Source organism: Arachis stenosperma, chromosome 4 (assembly GCF_014773155.1).
Source record: "Arachis stenosperma cultivar V10309 chromosome 4, arast.V10309.gnm1.PFL2, whole genome shotgun sequence".
Lineage (NCBI taxonomy): Eukaryota > Viridiplantae > Streptophyta > Magnoliopsida > Fabales > Fabaceae > Arachis > Arachis stenosperma.
Window position 1 is genome coordinate 137,847,365 of NC_080380.1, and position 20,222 is coordinate 137,867,586.

Consider the following 20,222-nt stretch of genomic DNA (forward strand, 5'->3'; position numbering starts at 1 on the left):
ATCGAAAATAAATGTCCTAAAATATTGTAAAATGCAACAAAAATAGTTAAAAAGAATACTATATTTTGATAAGTGACAATTTTTTTTTTGTATTTGACAAATATATGTATATAATCCAAAAGTTTTGTAAGAATAATTCATTTTCTATTTAAAAAGTACAAAAAATTGAATAAAATTCAATGTCTAAAATTTTGATTTTTTTTAAAATTTATTTTTATTCATTAATAAAATTTTTTTTCAAAGAAATCTATTTAGTGTAAAATCTCGCTATCTATATGTCTTATTTTTCTAATCATTCGTAAAAAAATGTATCAAATCCAATTTTTCTATTTAATGTAAAATCTAATCTATTTATATGTCTCATTTAGAGTTTGATTCCAAGTTTTAAAGTTTTTGAAACAAAAATTAGAGTCTAATTTAAATTTTCAAATTTTTTATTTTTTTAAAAAACAGAAATTGAAATGTTGGATTTCAGCTTAAAATATTTAAAAAAAATTAAAATAGAAATTGAAAAATTCGGTTCTCAGTTTAAAAAATATTTTTTTAATATTTCTAAAACAAAAATCAGAAAATTTGGTTTTTGTATTTTAAATCAAATAGTGTTGTATTTGAGATTAACACCTCAATAACTTATGATCATAAAAAATATCTTTCTTATGTTAAAAATAATTTCTGAGAAAATGTGTAAAAATATTGTGTTATCCTGCAACTGCTTTAAAATATATTTTAGTGATACTATAAATAAGAATAAAAATTTTAAATTAAAATGAAGGCTTGTTAATCATTTTTATAATTATATTATTAAATATATTCTTAAGATAAATAATAATTTTTCAAAAAATTTAGTTATTTTGTGTCGCAAAGACACATATTAAAAGTAAAAATAAAAAATAAAATTTTAATCCATATATTTTATATTTATTAACAAATATTTAAAAACTTTAATTAGTACTATTCTTATCACGCGAGATATTAGTTATATCACAATATTTTACTAAGAAATTAGTTTGCTACCATAATTACTTTTGCAATAAAGAAAAGATTGAAATGTTTGGAGGTTATAAATTTCATTTGAATAATCAATCGTGATACGTAAATGTCATAAAATTATTTTTTCAAAAAATTTAAGTTAATAAAAAAACATATAAATCATTATATTTTTAATTTATTGTTCATTTAAGTAAGAGTCTTTTTTAAATTTATATAATTTTTTATATTTTTTTTCTCTTTTTATTATTTATCTTATGCTATTTTTTCCTTCTAAATTCAATATAAATCGAACTTTAGACTTTTTAGTCATAAAAGCTCTGATATCATATCATAAAATTACTTTTCTTAAAAATTTAGGTTGGCTGAAAAAGATATATATATATATATAAATTATTATATCTCTAATGATATACACAAAAAATTAGCTTCTAAATTACTCACTCTTATAAAATACACATTAAAAATAAGTTAAATAATATATGTTTATACATAAATAAATGATAATAAATTTATCTTTTTTTATGCACATAGTATTTTTTTTAAATAATAAATACTATTCTGATATAAAATAACTATACAAAAATATAGATACTTATAAATATTATTTAATTTTTAATTATAGTTATGTATATATTAATATAATCTGTGACAATGAATAGAAATAAATTGAAACAAAATTGAAAAACATTAAGAGTAAATTTTATTATTCATATAAAATAAGTATTATGTAAAACAAAAAATGTTTAACAAAAATATTATTTATACAATAAAATTAGTCATTAAAATTAGTTATTAATAATATATTTATATATAAATATATATTGTTTAATTTATTTTTAATATATATTTATATTTTAATATAATATATTTTATATTAGTAACTAATTTTGATGATTAATTTTAATATATATCTAACATGATTGAATATTTAAATATTGATATTGATTTTGATTTAAAGGAAGGGACTATCCTTTCAATTATTTTATTAATATGACGTAAATTTATATCTCTCAGTCTCTCACTATCATTATATTAAATTCATGATTATTTATTACGTGTGATAATAGTTTCTTGCATATATTTCATTTCATATCGTACTATTTATAGAATATTATTTAAATGAAAAAGGATTGAAAGTCCTATTATGATTACTATTTTAATTCAATTTTAAAACTATACTCAATATATGAAGATAATCTATTTGTTAAACAATAATCCCAATTTTTTTTTGGTTTTTATGTAAAATGAGAAACACAATACAAACAATCTTACAAATAAAAGGAATAAGAAAGGATATATAAATATAACGATAATTAATAATAATATTTTAATTTTTCAGAAATAAGAAAGGATATATGAGGATGATTAAATAAAAATATATTAAACAGGAAGTGTTGATATCTAGAAAAAAGGCGTGTAACGATTCCCACTTCCTTATTCATAATTTATAGTTATAATTATCCATAAGTGTTAATATTATAACACTTTTATCATCAAGAGTCATTCTATTGGTGTGCAAATTCTAGTACTCTTCTATATTTTTAGAAATAAAAGTCCAGGTTTTATTGTATATTTAGATTATTTTGGCATAAAAGGAAAAAATATGTAAGTTTGATATTGGTAATCATGGTTGATTTAATATAAGAGGATTCTCACATAAAAAGGTGAAATTGAATTTTGATTATTATGAAATTGGAGTGTATTTTGATTCTTTTGTACTATATTTCACTTATTATAATCTAAAAAAAATACTTTTAAATTGTAAATTATAAATTCTAAATTTTTAAAACTTAAAAATAATTATATTTAAATCTAAAACAAAATAAAACTACTAAAAAAACTACTAAAATAGTACTCAAAAGTTTATGCTACCAACAAAAATAACTCTTAAAAATATAAACGACAAATAAGTCATTGAATAATTAAAAAATACGATAAAAATAATTAATAAATATTATTTTTTATAAGTGACAAAAAAATTTTATACTTAAAAAACGATTTATTTATTTGACCTAAATTTTTGTGACATCATTTGAATAACTATTTAAAAAATACTCACAAAAAATAGAATAAAATTGATCTTTAGATTTTTTTTTAATTTTTCAAAATCACTTGGTCATTTACAATATTTTTTTTTGAAAAATTTATTTGACATAAAATAAAAAAATTTTAAGGATAAAAACTCTTATATTTTTAATAATATTTACAAAAAGTTCACTTCAAAATTTGATTTCTAATTTTTTTAAATATATATTTAATATCTAATTATTCTTGTTGGACTTATTTAATTTAATAATGCTTATTTATAGTTCGTATTTTTTAGGATTATTTTCGTAAGCAACATAAATTTTTGAATATTATTTTAATAATTTATTCTTAAATGAAACACAATTTAAATAAAAATAAAAAATCGTAAACTCTAATTTCTAAATCTTAAGTCTTGAATATTATATTTTTATTATAATATTTTACTTTTAACCGTGTGTGGTTGAATAATAATAATAATAATAATAATAATAATAATAATAATAATAATAATAATAATAATAATAATAATAATAATAATAATAATAATAATAATAATAATAATAATAATAATAATAATACGAGACGTTTATTAACAATACTGTTTGTATAATTAATTTTAAGAAGTTTGGTGACTTACAAAATTTTAAAAATAAAGATCAAATTTAATTTAAGATAAAAGTTTGTTCTTAAAAAATTGAAAAGTGAATCTATAAGAGTTTAATATAATTAACTTTTTATATTTAAAAGCTGATTAAAAAGTAAAGAATTATTGGTTAAAAAAAAATATTATGTACACATTTAAAATTAATTACTAAATTAATTATTATGTATTTGTATATAAATATTAAATACATATGTTTTTTTAGAAATGTTAATAAATTGAATTAGATTAGATATAACTAAAATCTAGATTCCATCCACACTAAACTCATTCAATCAGATTAGATCTAATATTTATATTTTTAATATTTGGATTGTATCGTATATTTGCGAAATAAAAAATATATTAAAAAATTTACTATAAAAAGCCAATGAAACCTATTTTCTCACTCTAATAATTTTTTTAAATTTTTTAAATTTATTTATTCTTAAATATTATTTAATTAATTTTTAAATAATAAAAATAAAATAATATAATATATATAAATAATTATTAATTAAAATAAAATATAAATATAATTTATATATTATTTATTATTTAATGCAGATTAGATCATATTTGCAAATTGTGGATTGAATGCAAATAAATACGGTATATTTGTACTCTTGTAGTATAATTGGGTAAATAATTTTAGGGGCTAGGACAAAGTTGTAATTTTTATGAAAAGTGAAGAGCAATTCAAATTGACCCATTTACCCTGAGTAGTTTTTCATTCTGGGATATAAAAGGCGTTGTGGTGGTGCACATGAGCGCTTCACTCCCCAACCCGTCAGAGAAAAGAAAAATATATATTAAACCCCTTTATTTTTTTGTTTAATTTAAAAAAAAAATAGAGCAAAAATACCAAAAAATATTGAAAAAGAGAAAAAAAATTGAGAATTTTCCTTAGGGTTTGACTGTGATTTTTTATTTTTCCGAAATCGCGTGTGACGCAAACAGCGGATTTCACCGATTCCGTCAAAATCGCTTCTCTGCAGGGAAGATCTGTCCTCAATTGGTCCCCGAAAGTCTCGGACTTTAGAGAGAGAAAGAAAAATGCTTGTGACACAACAGTAGCTTCTGCGGCTAGAGAGAGAAAATGCGCATGCAGCTGATTTTTTGAACGTTGGGATCGGAGGGAAAGAATAAAAAACGAGTTAAAAAATGCGGCTTTCCTGAAATTTGGAGGGATACAAAGGTTTTTGCATTTATAATCTCTTCAAAGCTGCAACATTTATTAATTTTTGGATTTCAGTGTAAGTGATCTGAATTTTGGTAATTTTGATGATATTGATGCAGGTGTTGAATTCTGTGGTGATTGAATGCAATCTGCCGGCAGCGGTGGCTCGGGCCGGAACCCCTCGGCTGGCCGGGCGGCTTCGGCATCGCCGTCGTCGTCTTCCCAATTTAGCCTGGACTCATTGCATCAGCAGCAGCAGAAGATAGGTTCTAGGCAGGTGTGGATTTTGATTGGTTGAAGTGAGATTTTGGTGGTTATGCTGAGTTTTCTGTCATGGTTTTGGTGGTAGCACACATGTGCTCTGATTACAGGTTCTGACCAAGTATGTTAATTTTTCCTAGGTTGTGTGGTGTTGGGGAAAAAAAGAGTTTCTGTTAGAATTTTGCATTTAATACACTTGGTGGTTGGGTTGAGATACCGAAGAATAGTCTTCAGTTAGTTAGTTGTGTTGGTTGGTTATTTTTTTAGTGGCATGTTTTTTTTCTTTTTCCTTTTTAAAATTTCCTTTTTTCATGCTAATTGATTTTCAGTTGTTCAGAGCGTTGTTTATATAATAGAATATGGAAATGGATGCACTGAACCTAGAAATGATTGGTGCAATTGTGTGCTGCTGTCACTGTCAACTCTAGTCAACCTTCCTTTTTTATTCACAAGTCTACATGAAGTCTTCTGTACACTTCGGATTTTGTACTAAATTGGCCTTGCCTTTTATTTTGGCTTCATGTGTGATGTTTCAATTATAGACATGTGCAGTGTGCTATTTTCTTCACTGCCCTTTCTGGGGATTTTCCTTTTAGAAGCTTTTGGGCTTGTGTTCTGCTTTAGTTAGTTAAGAACTCCCCTCTATGCCGTTTTCCTTTCAGGTGTGACTGTTGAAAATTAATCTGTTTGCTTAACCAAGAATGATAATTTTTCCACCATGCCCTTTGTTTCTCTCTGTTCAGTAAATTGTTTATGTTTGAAAACATTGATTACTTATTGATTCCAACCAGACAAGCCCACCTGCCAACTTCCTAAAAGTACTGTTTCGTCAGCTTCTGGCTTAGTTGTTTTGTTACTGCTGTTTCTTACTTCTGTTATTATTATTAGTGAAAGCATGTGTGATGTTATTAATTGGAATCAGCCTGTTTCTTGTTGACTCATTGCTTTCTATCAAATGCAATCTTAATGGGAAAATCATCGTTGCATCAACTTCTTTCTCTTAATGTTATAATAGTCAATATATGGATGACTTTCTGTATGTTATGTGGTAATGATACTTAAGAATCTGTCATAACTTACACCTATAGTCTCCTTTTGCTTTCATGGTATTTTACTTGGTAAAGGATGCTGCTGGGTTTCAAGATATTTATTTTGATGCAATAGTAGCCTGCATAAGTCTGCATGAAATTTCTATCATTCCATTCCACTTAGTTATTAAGACGTGAAGTCAAAGATTGGGTTGTAGACCAATTCTATACTTTCACAAGTATTTGTTTACTTGTCTGTATCTTTGTATATTTTAACAAGTATTTCTGTTATTAAGGGCATGTATACATTTTTTCTTTTGATGCATTCTTGAAAGAATCATATTTTTTTCCTGAACGATGACTTTTACTCAACTATACTCTTATGCAGTCATTTCCACATCAATTGCTAAAAAAACCAGAAGGAAGTGAAGCATTTTTTGCATATCAAACAGGACTTCAAGGTGGATTTGGGACTAACAATTTCTCACCTTCTAATGCCATGCCTCAGCAGCCTCAAAAATTTGTTGATTTAGGTCAGCAGAGCTCCAGCCAGGGACAAGTTGCTGACCGGCAAATGCTCAATTACCAACAAGCATACCTTCAATATGCTCTGCAGGCTCAACAAAAATCTGCTTTGGCAATGCAGTCACAGAAACAATCTAAAATGGGGATCCCAGGCCCTTCATCTGTGAATGATCAGGACATGCATACTGGAAATCTGAAAATACAGGACCTTATGTCTATGCAAGCTGTTAATCAATCCCAAGCATCATCCTCTAGGAATTCATCTGAACATTTTGCTCATGGGGAAAAGCAGATGGAGCAAGGACAGCAGCTAGCATTTGATCAGAAGAGTGAAGGAAAGCCTTCATCCCAAGGACCAGCCACTGGACACTTAATGCCAGGAAATAGTATGAGGCCACCTGTGCAAGCACCACCAACGCAGCAGAGCATGCTAAATATGTTGAAGGATCCATTACCATTTACTAAGACTGCTCAATATCAGGCTATGCAGGCATGGGCAAGAAATTTATCTGATCCTTCAAGATGTCTTAAGATGGCTCAGCTCATTCCGCAGATGCAATCAAGAACAGTTCCACAACCAAAGGCAAATGATACTAATGTTGGTACTGAGTCATTACCAGTCAGTGTTTCAAACCCACAGGCTAGTTCTCCAACAGTTGCAAGTGAGAACACAACACATACTAATTCATCTAATGATGTTTCTGCACAATCAAGTTCTGCTAAAGCAAAGCAGACAGGTCTATCTAACCATTTTGGCCCACCAATTAATGCCAGTATTGCTGGAAATTCCAGTGAAGTTGCATTGCCACAATTCAATCTTCATGGCAGAGACTCGCAAGGTTCTTTGAGGCAACCAGCAGTTAAAAATGGAATGTCTTCTATGCATCCGCAGCATTCTTCTGCAAGCTTAAACCTAGGTGCAGATCATCCTTTGAATGCAAAAACTTCATCATCTAGTTCAGAACCTGTGCAGATGCAGCACATCAGGCAATCAAATCAATCTGTTGTTCAGGATGGAGGTCTGTCAAACGAAGGGGGTTCTATAAATCATTCAAAATATCAAGGGGCACCATCTCAGATGCCTCAACAAAGAACTGCATTTACGAAACAACAGCTTCATGTTCTTAAAGCTCAGATACTTGCATTTAGACGACTGAAGGTTCAACCTCTGCTTCCCTTTTCATTCTATCTGAGGCTGGTTGCCTTGTTTATACATGCTATTTGTATAGGCCTAGAGAAGATGTATGATACTATGGCTTGGCTTGGTAATGCTTTTTCAGAGTTGCTAAAATTTATCCCATAAGTAGAAGACACTAGTATCATTTGGGATATATATATATATAAAGTTGCTCTTAAAATGTAAAATATCTGTAGTCAACATGAATCAGCTCTGATATTTTACTAGTCTTTCAGGTTTTAGAGAGCATAAGTCAGCTTTGCAAAGCTCCCCATGAGATGCTGTCAAGAGCATCCTTGCATTTAAAATCTAGGAGCAAAAGCACCCAGTCTTTTTGTTTACCAAATTGAGAAAATTGGTGCCTATTTTTCATAAGTAGGAGTATTCCATGTATAATATTTATAGATAGATTGTGCTTACTGGTATTCTGTTGCTGTTGATTGGTAGAAAGGAGAAGGAACTCTTCCCCAAGAACTTCTTCGGGCCATCAGTCCACCACCTCTTGATTCACAAGTGCAGCAACCGGTTACTTCTGCAGGAGGGCAAAATCAAGACCAATCAGAAGTAACTGTGGCAGAACAGCCAAAGCAGATGGAGTCCATTGCCAAGGACTCACAATCTATCTCATCTATTAATGCAAAGGGTTCTTCAAAGCAGGAAGTCTTTGCTAGAGATGAGAAATCCACAACAACAATACATGTGCAAGCTATGCCTTTGGTGATAAAAGAACCTGCTGGAAAGGAAGAGCAACAATCTGTTGGTTGCTCTGCTATGTCGGACCAGGAAGGTGAACATGGAATTAGACAAATACCTGTTAGTAATGAGTCGGTGTTAGATAGGGGAAAGGCTATTGCAGCCCAAGCTTCTGTTTCTGAACAATTGCAAAATAATAAAACTGAACAAGCAAGCATTGTTGCGCAGCCAAAGGATGTGGGCCTCACCAGAAAATATCATGGACCACTATTTGATTTTCCTTTCTTCACCAGGAAACACGATTCCTTTGGTTCATCAATGATGCTAAACCACAATAATTTGTCACTGGCATATGATGTGAAAGAGCTTCTTTATGATGAAGGTGTGCAAGTCCTTAACAAGAAAAGGACAGAAAATTTAAAGAAGATTGAGGGTTTACTGGCAGTTAACTTAGATAGGAAAAGAATTAGGCCAGATCTTGTGTTGAAGTTGCAAATTGAAGAAAAAAAGCTTCGCCTTTTAGATCTACAGGCACGTTTAAGGGATGAGATTGATCAACATCAAAAAGAGATAATGGCAATGCCAGATAGGCCATATAGGAAATTTGTTAAGTTGTGCGAACGTCAGCGTATGGAACTTGCTAGACAAGTGCAGGCATCACAGAAAGCTTCAAGGGAGAAGCAACTGAAATCTATATTCAATTGGCGCAAGAAGCTTCTTGAAGCACACTGGGGCATTCGTGACGCACGGACTGCTCGCAACCGGGGGGTGGCCAAGTATCACGAGAAGATGTTGAGAGAATTCTCGAAACGTAAGGATGATGACAGGAGCAAAAGGATGGAAGCCTTAAAAAACAATGATGTTGATAGGTACAGGGAGATGTTGCTGGAGCAGCAGATTAGTATCCCGGGTGATGCTGCAGAGAGATATGCTGTTCTTTCAACTTTCTTAACCCAGACTGAAGAATATCTACATAAATTAGGAAGTAAGATAACAGCTGCTAAGAGCCAACAGGAAGTGGAGGAGGCAGCAAAAGCTGCTGCAGCTGCTGCACGATTGCAGGCATGCTTCATTACTTTCCTTGTTGATTCAAAACAAATTTGGAAAAGAAAAATGAAATTTCCTCCGTTGTTATCTAAACACTGTTTTCACGCCTTTATGATTGATCCTTATTTGTTTTCTGACTAAAGGGTCTTTGTGAAGAAGAAGTCAGAGTCGCAGCAACTTGTGCTGGAGAGGAAGTGATGATTAGAAATCAGTTTATAGAGATGAATACTCCTAGAGACAGTTCATCTGTCAACAAGTGAGTTTTGTTTGTATAGTTTTATTTATTTGTTTTTCTGTCTCAAGTTTTGCCAAAACATTATTCTTTCGTCAAATCATTTTTCATTCTTGGTGTTGTCAAACTCTGCTATTTTCCCATCTTTTATTTGGTAATTTTCAACACACTGATGTTTATCTAAACTATACTTTTATAACCTTCTGTTATTGTTCATATAATAAAACATCTAATTCTGGTTTGTTACAATTATTGATCGCTACGGCCATACCAGGTATTACAGCCTTGCTCATGCTGTGAGTGAAAGGGTTGTAAGACAACCATCCATGTTACGAGCTGGAACATTGAGAGACTATCAAATGGTAGGTTCTGACATTTGATGAAATTCCTCGTAATTGCTTTGATAGCCTTTATTGTTATTTCTTAAGGATTGACATGTTATTCTGAAGGTTGGTTTGCAATGGATGCTTTCTTTGTATAACAACAAATTAAATGGAATATTGGCAGATGAGATGGGTCTTGGTAAAACCGTTCAGGTTAGTATTATGTTTATTCTTGGTGAAAATAGATTATTCTAGCTGTGTCCTTTAAAATAGGAAGAATGTCTATTGTGTATGACTGTTTTTACGCAGTTTATGTAATACAAGGAAGATGACTTTTGTTTATTGTTTTGTTATTTAAACTGTACTGAACAAATATTTACTGTGATATATTGTTCGTTTTTCTTTGTTCTTTTTGTTATTTCTTGTCTGTCCAGGTCATGGCATTAATTGCGTACTTGATGGAATTTAAAGGGAACTATGGCCCACATCTTATAATAGTGCCAAATGCTGTTTTGGTTAACTGGAAGGTGGGACTTAAAACTCTTCCATTTCCACAATACTCACTTCGTTTTTTGGTTGTGTGTATCTTGCAACCTGAAAACTTGTGTTCATCATGCAGAGTGAGTTGCATACTTGGTTACCATCCGTGTCATGCATTTTTTATGTTGGAACAAAGGATACAAGATCAAAATTATTTTCTCAGGTATGTGCACCTCAACTTTACTATTTGCTGTTAAAAGATTATTTAAATGTTTAGTTCTGAGTTTCCTTTCGTATTACATTTTTGCAGGAGGTTATGGCTATGAAATTTAATGTCCTTGTGACTACTTATGAGTTCATCATGTATGACCGGTCAAAGCTTTCAAAAGTTGATTGGAAGTATATCGTAATTGATGAAGCACAGAGAATGAAGGATAGGGATTCAGTTCTAGCACGCGATCTTGACAGATACCGTTGTCAACGACGCTTGCTTCTGACAGGAACACCTTTGCAGGTCTGTCTTGTTTTCTTTTAATATATGCATTGTTATGGTATTGTCTAGCTTTCAGTCAGCAGTATCAAACTTGGTGTTCCTGTACACAACCAAGTCGTTAAGGATGTTGATCTTTTTTACTTTTTCACTTACACTGTTTCAGGCTATGCTATATGTTCATGCAGCTGTCAGTTTATATTGATAAATCGCATAGATACATGTTGTGATACAAATCTTCTTTAGAGTATTAATAATGGTATAATTTTCTCCACAGAATGATTTGAAGGAACTCTGGTCACTTTTAAATTTACTTCTTCCAGAGGTTTTTGACAATAAGAAAGCCTTCCATGATTGGTTTTCAAAACCATTTCAAAAGGAAGGTCCAAATCAGAATGCAGAGGATGATTGGCTTGAAACAGAAAAGAAAGTCATCATTATCCATCGACTCCATCAGATTCTTGAGCCTTTCATGCTTAGGCGTCGCGTTGAAGATGTTGAAGGCTCTCTACCACCAAAGGTGTGATTTTGATACTCTTGGTCTCATTTTTTATCTTTTATCTGGTGATTCATCCCTCATTTCTGTATTGCAGGTCTCCATAGTTTTACGATGTAAAATGTCAGCTGTCCAGAGTGCCATTTATGACTGGGTTAAATCCACTGGCACCCTTCGTGTTGATCCTGAGGATGAGAGAAGAAAGGTTTTGAAGAATCCACTCTACCAGGCAAAGCCTTATAAAACTTTAAATAACAGATGCATGGAGCTACGCAAAACCTGCAATCATCCAATGCTTAATTACCCATTTTTTGATGAATTTATGGATAGAGACTTTATTGTACAATCTTGTGGGAAGTTGTGGATTTTGGATAGGATCCTTATCAAACTTCAAAGGACTGGACATCGAGTTCTGCTGTTTAGTACCATGACAAAGCTCCTAGACATCTTGGAAGACTATCTGCAATGGCGGAGACTAGTTTACAGGAGAATTGATGGGACAACAAGTTTGGAAGACCGAGAATCAGCAATAATGGACTTCAATAGGCCTGATTCAGACTGTTTCATCTTCTTGCTTAGCATAAGAGCTGCTGGGAGAGGCCTTAATCTTCAGTCTGCTGACACAGTTGTCATTTACGATCCTGATCCAAATCCTAAAAATGAGGAGCAGGCTGTGGCCAGAGCTCATCGGATTGGACAAAAAAGGGAAGTCAAGGTTATCTACATGGAGGCTGTTGTTGACAAGATCTCTAGCCATCAGAAAGAGAACGAATTGAGAAGTGGAGGCCTTGTTGATATGGAGGATGAACTTGCTGGTAAGGATCGATATATGGGATCTATTGAGAGCCTCATAAGGAACAATATTCAACAATATAAGATAGACATGGCTGACGAGGTCATTAATGCTGGACGTTTTGATCAAAGAACAACACATGAAGAAAGACGTTCAACTTTGGAGACTTTATTACATGACGAGGAAAGATATCAAGAAACTGTTCATAATGTTCCGTCACTACAGGAGGTTAATCGCATGATTGCTAGAAGTGAAGAGGAAGTTGAACTGTTTGATCAAATGGACGAAGAACTGGATTGGAGTGAAGAGATGACACGGCATGATGAGGTGCCTAAATGGCTTCGAACCAGCACAAGAGAAGTGAATGCTGCTATTGCTGCTTTATCTAAAAGACCATCAAAGAACATTTTATTTGGTGGCAGTATGGGTGTGGAATCTAGTGAATTGGGTTCTGAAAAGAGAAGAGGACGACCCAAGGGAAAAAAGCTTCCTAATTATAAAGAGTTGGAGGATGATGATATAATTGAGTGCTCTGAAGAAAGCTCTGAGGAAAGAAATGGATATTCTGCACATGAAGAAGGGGAGATAGGAAAATTTGAAGATGAAGTACATAGTGGGGGTGATGGAGCTAATCCCATGGAAAAAGATCAAGTCGAACATGGTCCACCTTTTAATGCTGGATATGAACTTCCTCGATCTTTAGAAGATGCTAAAAATCACACAGTTGAAGAAGCTGGTACGAGAGGATCATCATTAGATAGTCAAATATTGACACATACAGTGACACCATCAGTTTACTCACGGAAATTTGGTTCCCTCTCTGCGTTAGATGCCAAGCCAAGTTCCATTTCAAAAAGGGTACATGGCTTTTTATTTTCTGGGTTTTGTACTCTCTTATTTACAAATTAAAATATCTTTTGTTAGCTTTTTCCAGGTAGATGAGTTAGAAGAAGGGGAAATTGCAATATCTGGTGGTTCTCACATGGATCATCAACAATGTAGAAGTTGGATTCATGATCGTGATGAAGGTGAGGATGAACAAGTTCTGCAGCAACCCAAGATCAAACGCAAACGTAGTCTACGTGTTCGACACCGTCCTGTCATCGAAAGGCCTGAGGACAAATCTGGCATTGAGATGGTTCCTCTTCAACGTGGAGAATCATCTCTTATTGCAGACAATAAATATCAAGGTCAAACAAGGACTGACCGAGAATCAAAATCATTTGTTGACAACAATGCCAGCAAGCATGATAAGGATGAATCTTCATTGGAAAATAAGCAAAATTTACCTTCAAGGAAAGCAGCTAATTCATTCAAATTACATGGCTCACCTAAGTCTAATCGTATGATCTGCTTGTCTGCTCCTTCAGAGGATGGTGGCAAACACCCTAAAGAAAGTTGGGAAGGAAAGCCTATCAACTCAGCTGGATCTTCAGCTCATGGCTCTAAGATGACCGAAATTATTCAGAGAAGAGTATGTATCATTTAACTGATCTGTGATTGATTTCATTTCTACCTGTGATGGTTTAGCTTTTACAAAATGGAGTTCTTACAGCTTGCCGTAGGGATTGCAAGTTCGAAACTCTAGTTAACTTTAACTTAGTTTCAATATTCTAATAAAACCTTATGTTTTATGAAGTTAATTATTGCTACTTTACATGTTCATACCTTTGTGAAAATGTTACTCATGTAACTTATGCCTTCGTAGTGCAAAAATGTAATTAGCAAATTCCAAAGGAGAATAGACAAGGAAGGCCAACAAATTGTACCTTTGCTATCAGATTTGTGGAAGAGGATGGAGAATTCTGGGTACACTGGCGGATCAGGGAACAGTTTGTTGGATCTACGAAAGATTGAGCAGCAGATTGATGCATTGGAGTATAATGGAGTAATGGAGCTTGTGTTTGATGTGCAGTTTATGTTGAGGAGTGCGATGCAATTTTATGGATACTCATATGAGGTTAGATTTCTTAACTATCTATATATTCTATAATAATGTACAAAATGATTCACTGTTCTGGCTTTGTTATTAAAATTCCCTGTAATGATTATTTGCAGGTAAGAACTGAAGCAAGGAAGGTTCATGATCTCTTTTTTGATATTTTGAAAATTGCATTTCCCGATACGGACTTTGCAGAAGCAAAAGGTTCCCTTTCTTTCTCCGGCCAAATTGATTCCAATGCCATAACATCCCCTAGGCAAGGAAATGTTTGCCCAAGCAAGAGGCAAAGGACAATAAATGATGTGGAAACCGATCAATGCCCTGAACAAAAGGCTCCGAACCGTGGTTCCGGGTCTAACAGCGAAAAAGCCAGGAACAAAGGCCATCCATTGCAGAAGGAATTGAGACCTGGAAGCGGTAGTGGTAGTGCCCGGGAGCAATATCAGCAGAATAATTCTTCTGCATTAGTTCATCCAGGTGATCTGGTTGTATGCAAGAAGAAAAGAAATGACAGAGAAAAATTATTGGCGAAGCCTAGGACCACATCCGCCGGTCCTGTTTCACCGCCAAGTATGGGTAAGAATAGAAGTCCCGGGTCAGGTTCGACTCCCAAGGATGCGAGGGTGTTTCAACATACTTCAAATGTGCAAGGGCGGTTTAGCCAGCCATATCAGCTGTCAAATGGGTCTGGTGGGTTAGTTGGCTGGGCAAACCCGGTAAAGCGACTAAGAACAGATTGTGGGAAGAGGAGACCAAGCCATACATAGATTTTTTTTTTATTATAATTTTTCAAAGGAGACAAAGATGGTAGATAATGGTAGATAATGAAAATAGTGCTCAACTAGTTTCAGAAGAGTTTCAGTGGCCCTTACCATTGGTAGATTTTAGCTCACATAATAACTGTTAATATAGAGTAAAACCCTCCATTGTATTTTTCTAGCTACCTCAATGAGTTAAATTATTACAATGGTCAGCAAAAGTTCTTTGTATGGATAAATCTGCATCTTGCAGGAATTGTTTTTCTTTAAATAGCTGCTACTGAAACTCTTGTATAGTAACATGTTGGTCTATATTAGTCCATTCATGGATTCAATTCTCCAAGCTCATGTTTTCCTGCGCGTTCCAGCTTCCTAATAATCCATCTATTTCAATTAAATATCTCTTTCACCATTTTTGGTACATTGTAAAATCAATGTATAGGCGTGGTTTATGTCCAAATACAATTGGATAAAAAAAGTGAGACATTTATTTGAAACTAATGGAGTATATAGATTTCAATTATGTTATTTGTGAATAATGTGAAAAAAATTCTATATATATAAACAAAAATATTATTTGCACACCAAAATTAATCATCATGTATTTATATATAAATACATGTGTAGTTTAATTTATTCTTAATATGTATTTTGTATTTTAAAATGCATTACACATTTATAGCTAATTTTATTGTACACTTAGTATGGTTGATATATATATATATTAGTTAGCCTATCCCTTCCACCACATGCAACAAAAATACAACTGATCTTAGTATTTAGAATGACAACTACTCAAATGAAGATGGCAAAAACATCTTTTTATGAAGATGCTTTGTTTAAAAGTGTGATTTATTTATTTAGCCACACTTTAAACAAAGACAACACTTTTATAAATATCAAAATCTAACCATTCAATCCATCATCCAATGGTAAAAAAAAAATATTTTCACATGAAAACAATTATAAAACCTTCATTGTAAAACCTTTATTGTAGTATCCATCATTTAGAATTTATACATTGATCCACAAATGTTCAGTGAAGGTATAAAATCATGATTTCAGATGTGGTTTCCCTTTAACATTTGTTAAGGACAATGTTGTGGGAGTTGCAACCCTTGGAATTGCAAGAGTTCAATTGACTATTATGAGTAATTTGTTCACTTATATTGACACTAGTCACCAGTCAAGAAACAACAATTGTCAATCAATTTGTTTGAAGACTTTTCTATAAGTTTCAAAGATCAAAAGATGAATAGTTGTGAACATTGCATTAAATGAGTTACAGGAAGAGTATTTGTGCATATTATGGTAGTATCATGCTAAGCTAAAAAGCACAATGCATCAATTTGAAAGAGCCACAACAAGAAACTAAGATTGCATCAGGAAATCAATGGTACATTATTTACATTGACATGAAACTGAACAACAATAAGGGGGATTTCCCCCTTTGACCACAATTCCAAGTTCATTACATTGCAGTGAGGTTGAATTAACAGGACTAGAACATCATATACAGATAAATATATAAAGTTAATATCAGGATTCAGGGCATCAGATGAAGCAGCTAAGGATCTGCTTTACCAGCAACCTGTTCATCACTTGAATCATATTCATCTTCACTCATTTCCTCATCATCACTTGATTTCTCTTCTGGTGCAGCTCCTACATCTTCAGCTTTAGCATACTTCTCACAGTACTCTGAACAATTCAAGCACACAGTGTTAAATTAAGAACTTTATTGATTCTAAAGTTAAAGACCATTAAGTTATGCATAAATTGGTCCAATGAAGAACTCAAGCCTAGAAAAGGAAATCCAATTGATAGTGGCTTCAAGTTATAGATAAACATAGACAACAGAAGACTGAGGTAATCTCACTTCAAGAGATAATCACTGATTCATTTGCTTTTCAAATTTACAATTTAGTTGAATTCTGGCCAGAAATCAACATTACATATACTATGGGGAATACAACAAGTGGCAATGCAAACTCGCAAAGAAGATCGATTCAGAATGCAGAAATACATACATGTTGCTACATTTGGACATGATATTATTATCAACTTATAGACAAATATAAAGAATTAGCTCAATCAATTGAGAAATTTTATAACTACCTTCCAAACATACCATCACCATCCTTTTGATAACTATCTTTTATTAAGGCTTTAAGCATTTTTTGTCCTCTATAATAACAGAATTGTTACAAAATAAGCATATGTCGCCGTTATATATAGGAAGTTCCATTAAAAGGTTAAGTCCTGCTCCATCTATCCAATTTTTGTCTCAAAAAGATACACCAAATGAAGTTTTAGAGGGGAATGGTTTGCACATAAGCCATAATAAGACTGAAAATATGGAAAGTAAGTTCGATATGAAGAAGGAAAACACTAACAAAGAAGCGAAAATCAGAGAAAGCACCCTATCACAAATAAAGAGATTTAAGTATCTTGGGCATATTATATAAAATAATAGAAAAATCGAGGAGGATGTAAACTATAAGATTCAAACAGGTTGGTCAAAATGGCAAAGTACGATTGATTTATATATGACAAAAAGTACCTTTAAAATGTAAAGGTAAATTTTATGCATTGACATTAGACCAATTATGTTATATAGAACCAACTGTGGGGCGACAAAAGGTGAGAATAGGCATAAACTTAGGGTGGTAGAAATGACGAGATGGATAATCGACCAAACATGTTCAGATAGAATAAGTAACAAGGATATAAGAGAAAAAAATTAGAATAACATCTATTGTTGAAAATATGGAACAATCTCATCTTAGATTGTTTGGATATGTGTGGAAAAGATTGACAGAGTACCCAATTAGGAGGATGGATCGGATAGAAGATAGACAAGTGGCAGAAGGTAGAGAAAAAGCTAAAAAAGCCATACACGAGGTGGTAAAAAGAAAATCTATATGCAAACAACCTCATTGTGAACATGATATATGATATGGCACAATGGCGTCGTTTGATCCATGCAGTCGACTGCACCTAGTGAATAAGGCTTTGTTGTTGCTATTGTTCTAAGATAAGCAAATAAAGCTAAGAGAAAGCCAAAAGGCAGTTCAAATAACTATTTGAGTGCATGCACATGTACTATGCATTCGTCCATTCAGCATTCAAACAGTTGCGCATAAGGCTAAGGGGCAAGTGCAAATAAACTAATCCCAGACATGCATATTTCAAGGAAATAAGAAGTTAAAAAGTATCAATACCCTTAACCCTTTGTTCATAACTAGCTCGATCTCGCATCAGTAAAGCGGCAGCTTCTCCATTTAAAGGGTCTGATGGATTGGGATACAGAAGAAGCTGTGGTAGGAACACTTCAAACACATTGACAAGATCTGGAAAAAAAAAGAATGTAAATTGACATATGCATTATACAAGGAACTAAAATCCTAAAAATATACAATTCTGTACAAAACCACAACATTTTCTCACAAAATTTCAATGAAATCATTACCAAACATTGGGCTCCAGGTTTGGTTGATAACATCCAGACAAACCGACCCTGACCTGAAATTGTCATAATCCGAGCCGACTAAATCAGAAGCAATCTTTCTTGAAACTAATACTCAGGAAAACTACTCAATAGAAAGAGTTTCCATGACATCATTATTCATTACTACATGCTTACATCTCATCAACATTTGGGTGATAGATCTTATTGACAAATCCTATAGAAGGAGATTTATAAGGATAAGCATCAGGTAGCTCAACTCTTACTTTCCATACACCACCATGATAAGGACCTGCTAGAAGCCATCATACATGGATGAAAAGAAGATTGAAAATGAAACCAAAAAATAAAATAAAATCCTTCCTCAAAAGTTACACATTTAATACCAACCAGGATATAACAATAACCAAAAAGGGAAACCAGCAGATATATAGATAAATTCAGTATAGCTAAAAAAAAAAACACAAAAAAAAAACAAAGGAGTAAAAAATAAGAAAACACTGACTCTAGCTCATACCAATCATCTTCTGACTATGAACTTAATAATTATGCAAAAGGGAAATCAATAAGAACAATATCAACTGTTATTTGTGAAGCTATGTTTTTATTTTATTTTATTTTTTTTCCCTTCAAAAATACAAACTTGTTGCTTTCCAATATCTATTTGCGGACTTCACAGATGCACAGAACAATCAATTGAAAGAAAGAAGAAGTATCATCCCTGTTGCTATCATAAATCTAAATTCATAGCCGCCAAGAGCTGTGTTCTATATATGGTCAAATTGCTTTAAGCAGAGAAAAACTCCTAAAAAGAATTTCTTTAAAAAAAAAAAAAAGCAAAAGCATATATTTATCAGCTGAATGTTTTATCTGAAACACCAAAACATTAATCAGAAACACAAGAAAGAGAAAAGGAATGGAATTTTACTTTCATTGGGTCCATCGAAATAAACATAAAACTCCTGCATTCCATCATTAATCATCTCCACCTTGTAATCACTCATCATCCTATTAAAAAAAAGGATGAGACTTTGTGAGACCCAATTAGAAAAAGATTGAAACTTCAATGAAATTAAGAAGAAAGAGAGAGAATTATTGAGGATTAACAGTTTCATTAAGTCCATCTCTCGCCGCTTGCTTGGGGAAGACATGTTTCTTCTTCTTCTTCTTCTACTTCTTCTTTTTGGGGTTGAGTTGTTGGTTGTTGGTGTCTTGGGTTTTCGTTTTCACCACCTCTTAAGCAAGTGGAGAGAGAGAGAGAGAGGAATTGAAAAGTGGGGAGTTGAGTTATAGGGAGCAGTAGGAGACACTTGTTGTGCAAGTGAAGGCTCAAAAATACTACTTCTGACATTAGTGAGCACAACTAGGAGATAAATATTGTTAGCGTCGGATATTCACATTTTTAATATTCTCATCTTTTATTTTTGTTTGCAAGATTTTTCTTGTATTATGAAGTATATTTGGATTTTTTATTTTTATAAATTAAATAAATATAATAATTATCAAAATAAATAATTTAAAAAATATTTACCGAAATAAATATTTTTTTCTTATTTCGTTTACAACGTAAATGAGATAATTTCGCATTTATGATAGGTGGACGCATATATTTTAATATTAATAATATCAATAATCCAAATTTTTAACATTTAATTAGTACATAAGAAGGT

At 32.2% G+C, this 20,222-nt stretch overlaps 2 protein-coding genes across 6 annotated transcripts; one reads left to right on the forward strand and one right to left on the reverse strand.

Annotated features, from left to right (window-relative positions):
• Window positions 1–4,470: 4,470 nt before the first annotated feature.
• LOC130973383 (ATP-dependent helicase BRM-like) lies at window positions 4,471–15,449 on the forward strand. 4 transcript variants are annotated; one of them, XM_057897877.1, is made up of 15 exons: window positions 4,471–4,856; window positions 4,958–5,115; window positions 6,516–7,811; window positions 8,277–9,584; window positions 9,713–9,825; window positions 10,076–10,163; window positions 10,251–10,337; window positions 10,559–10,651; window positions 10,744–10,827; window positions 10,915–11,118; window positions 11,372–11,614; window positions 11,688–13,241; window positions 13,318–13,857; window positions 14,092–14,343; window positions 14,442–15,449. In XM_057897877.1, the coding sequence occupies exons 2-15, from the start codon at window positions 4,981–4,983 to the stop codon at window positions 15,090–15,092; spliced, it is 6,648 nt and encodes a 2,215-aa protein (XP_057753860.1). In that variant the 5' UTR covers window positions 4,471–4,856; window positions 4,958–4,980; the 3' UTR covers window positions 15,093–15,449. The 4 variants fall into 4 exon arrangements, with proteins under 4 accessions (XP_057753860.1, XP_057753862.1, XP_057753863.1 ...); XM_057897879.1 differs by lacking the exon at window positions 4,471–4,856 and having other exon boundaries at window positions 4,958–5,220; window positions 14,442–15,448; XM_057897880.1 differs by lacking the exon at window positions 4,471–4,856 and having other exon boundaries at window positions 4,958–5,209; window positions 14,442–15,448.
• Window positions 15,450–16,431: 982 nt separating this feature from the next.
• On the reverse strand, window positions 16,432–19,913 carry LOC130973143 (ubiquitin-conjugating enzyme E2 5-like). Of its 2 annotated transcripts, none has more exons than XM_057897556.1 (6): window positions 19,660–19,913; window positions 19,481–19,560; window positions 18,730–18,847; window positions 18,556–18,608; window positions 18,308–18,436; window positions 16,432–16,784 (listed from the first exon to the last, which is right to left on the reverse strand). In XM_057897556.1, the coding sequence occupies exons 1-6, from the start codon at window positions 19,701–19,703 to the stop codon at window positions 16,651–16,653; spliced, it is 558 nt and encodes a 185-aa protein (XP_057753539.1). In that variant the 5' UTR covers window positions 19,704–19,913; the 3' UTR covers window positions 16,432–16,650. The 2 variants fall into 2 exon arrangements, with proteins under 2 accessions (XP_057753539.1, XP_057753540.1); XM_057897557.1 differs by having other exon boundaries at window positions 18,730–18,844; window positions 19,660–19,912.
• Window positions 19,914–20,222: the final 309 nt, after the last annotated feature.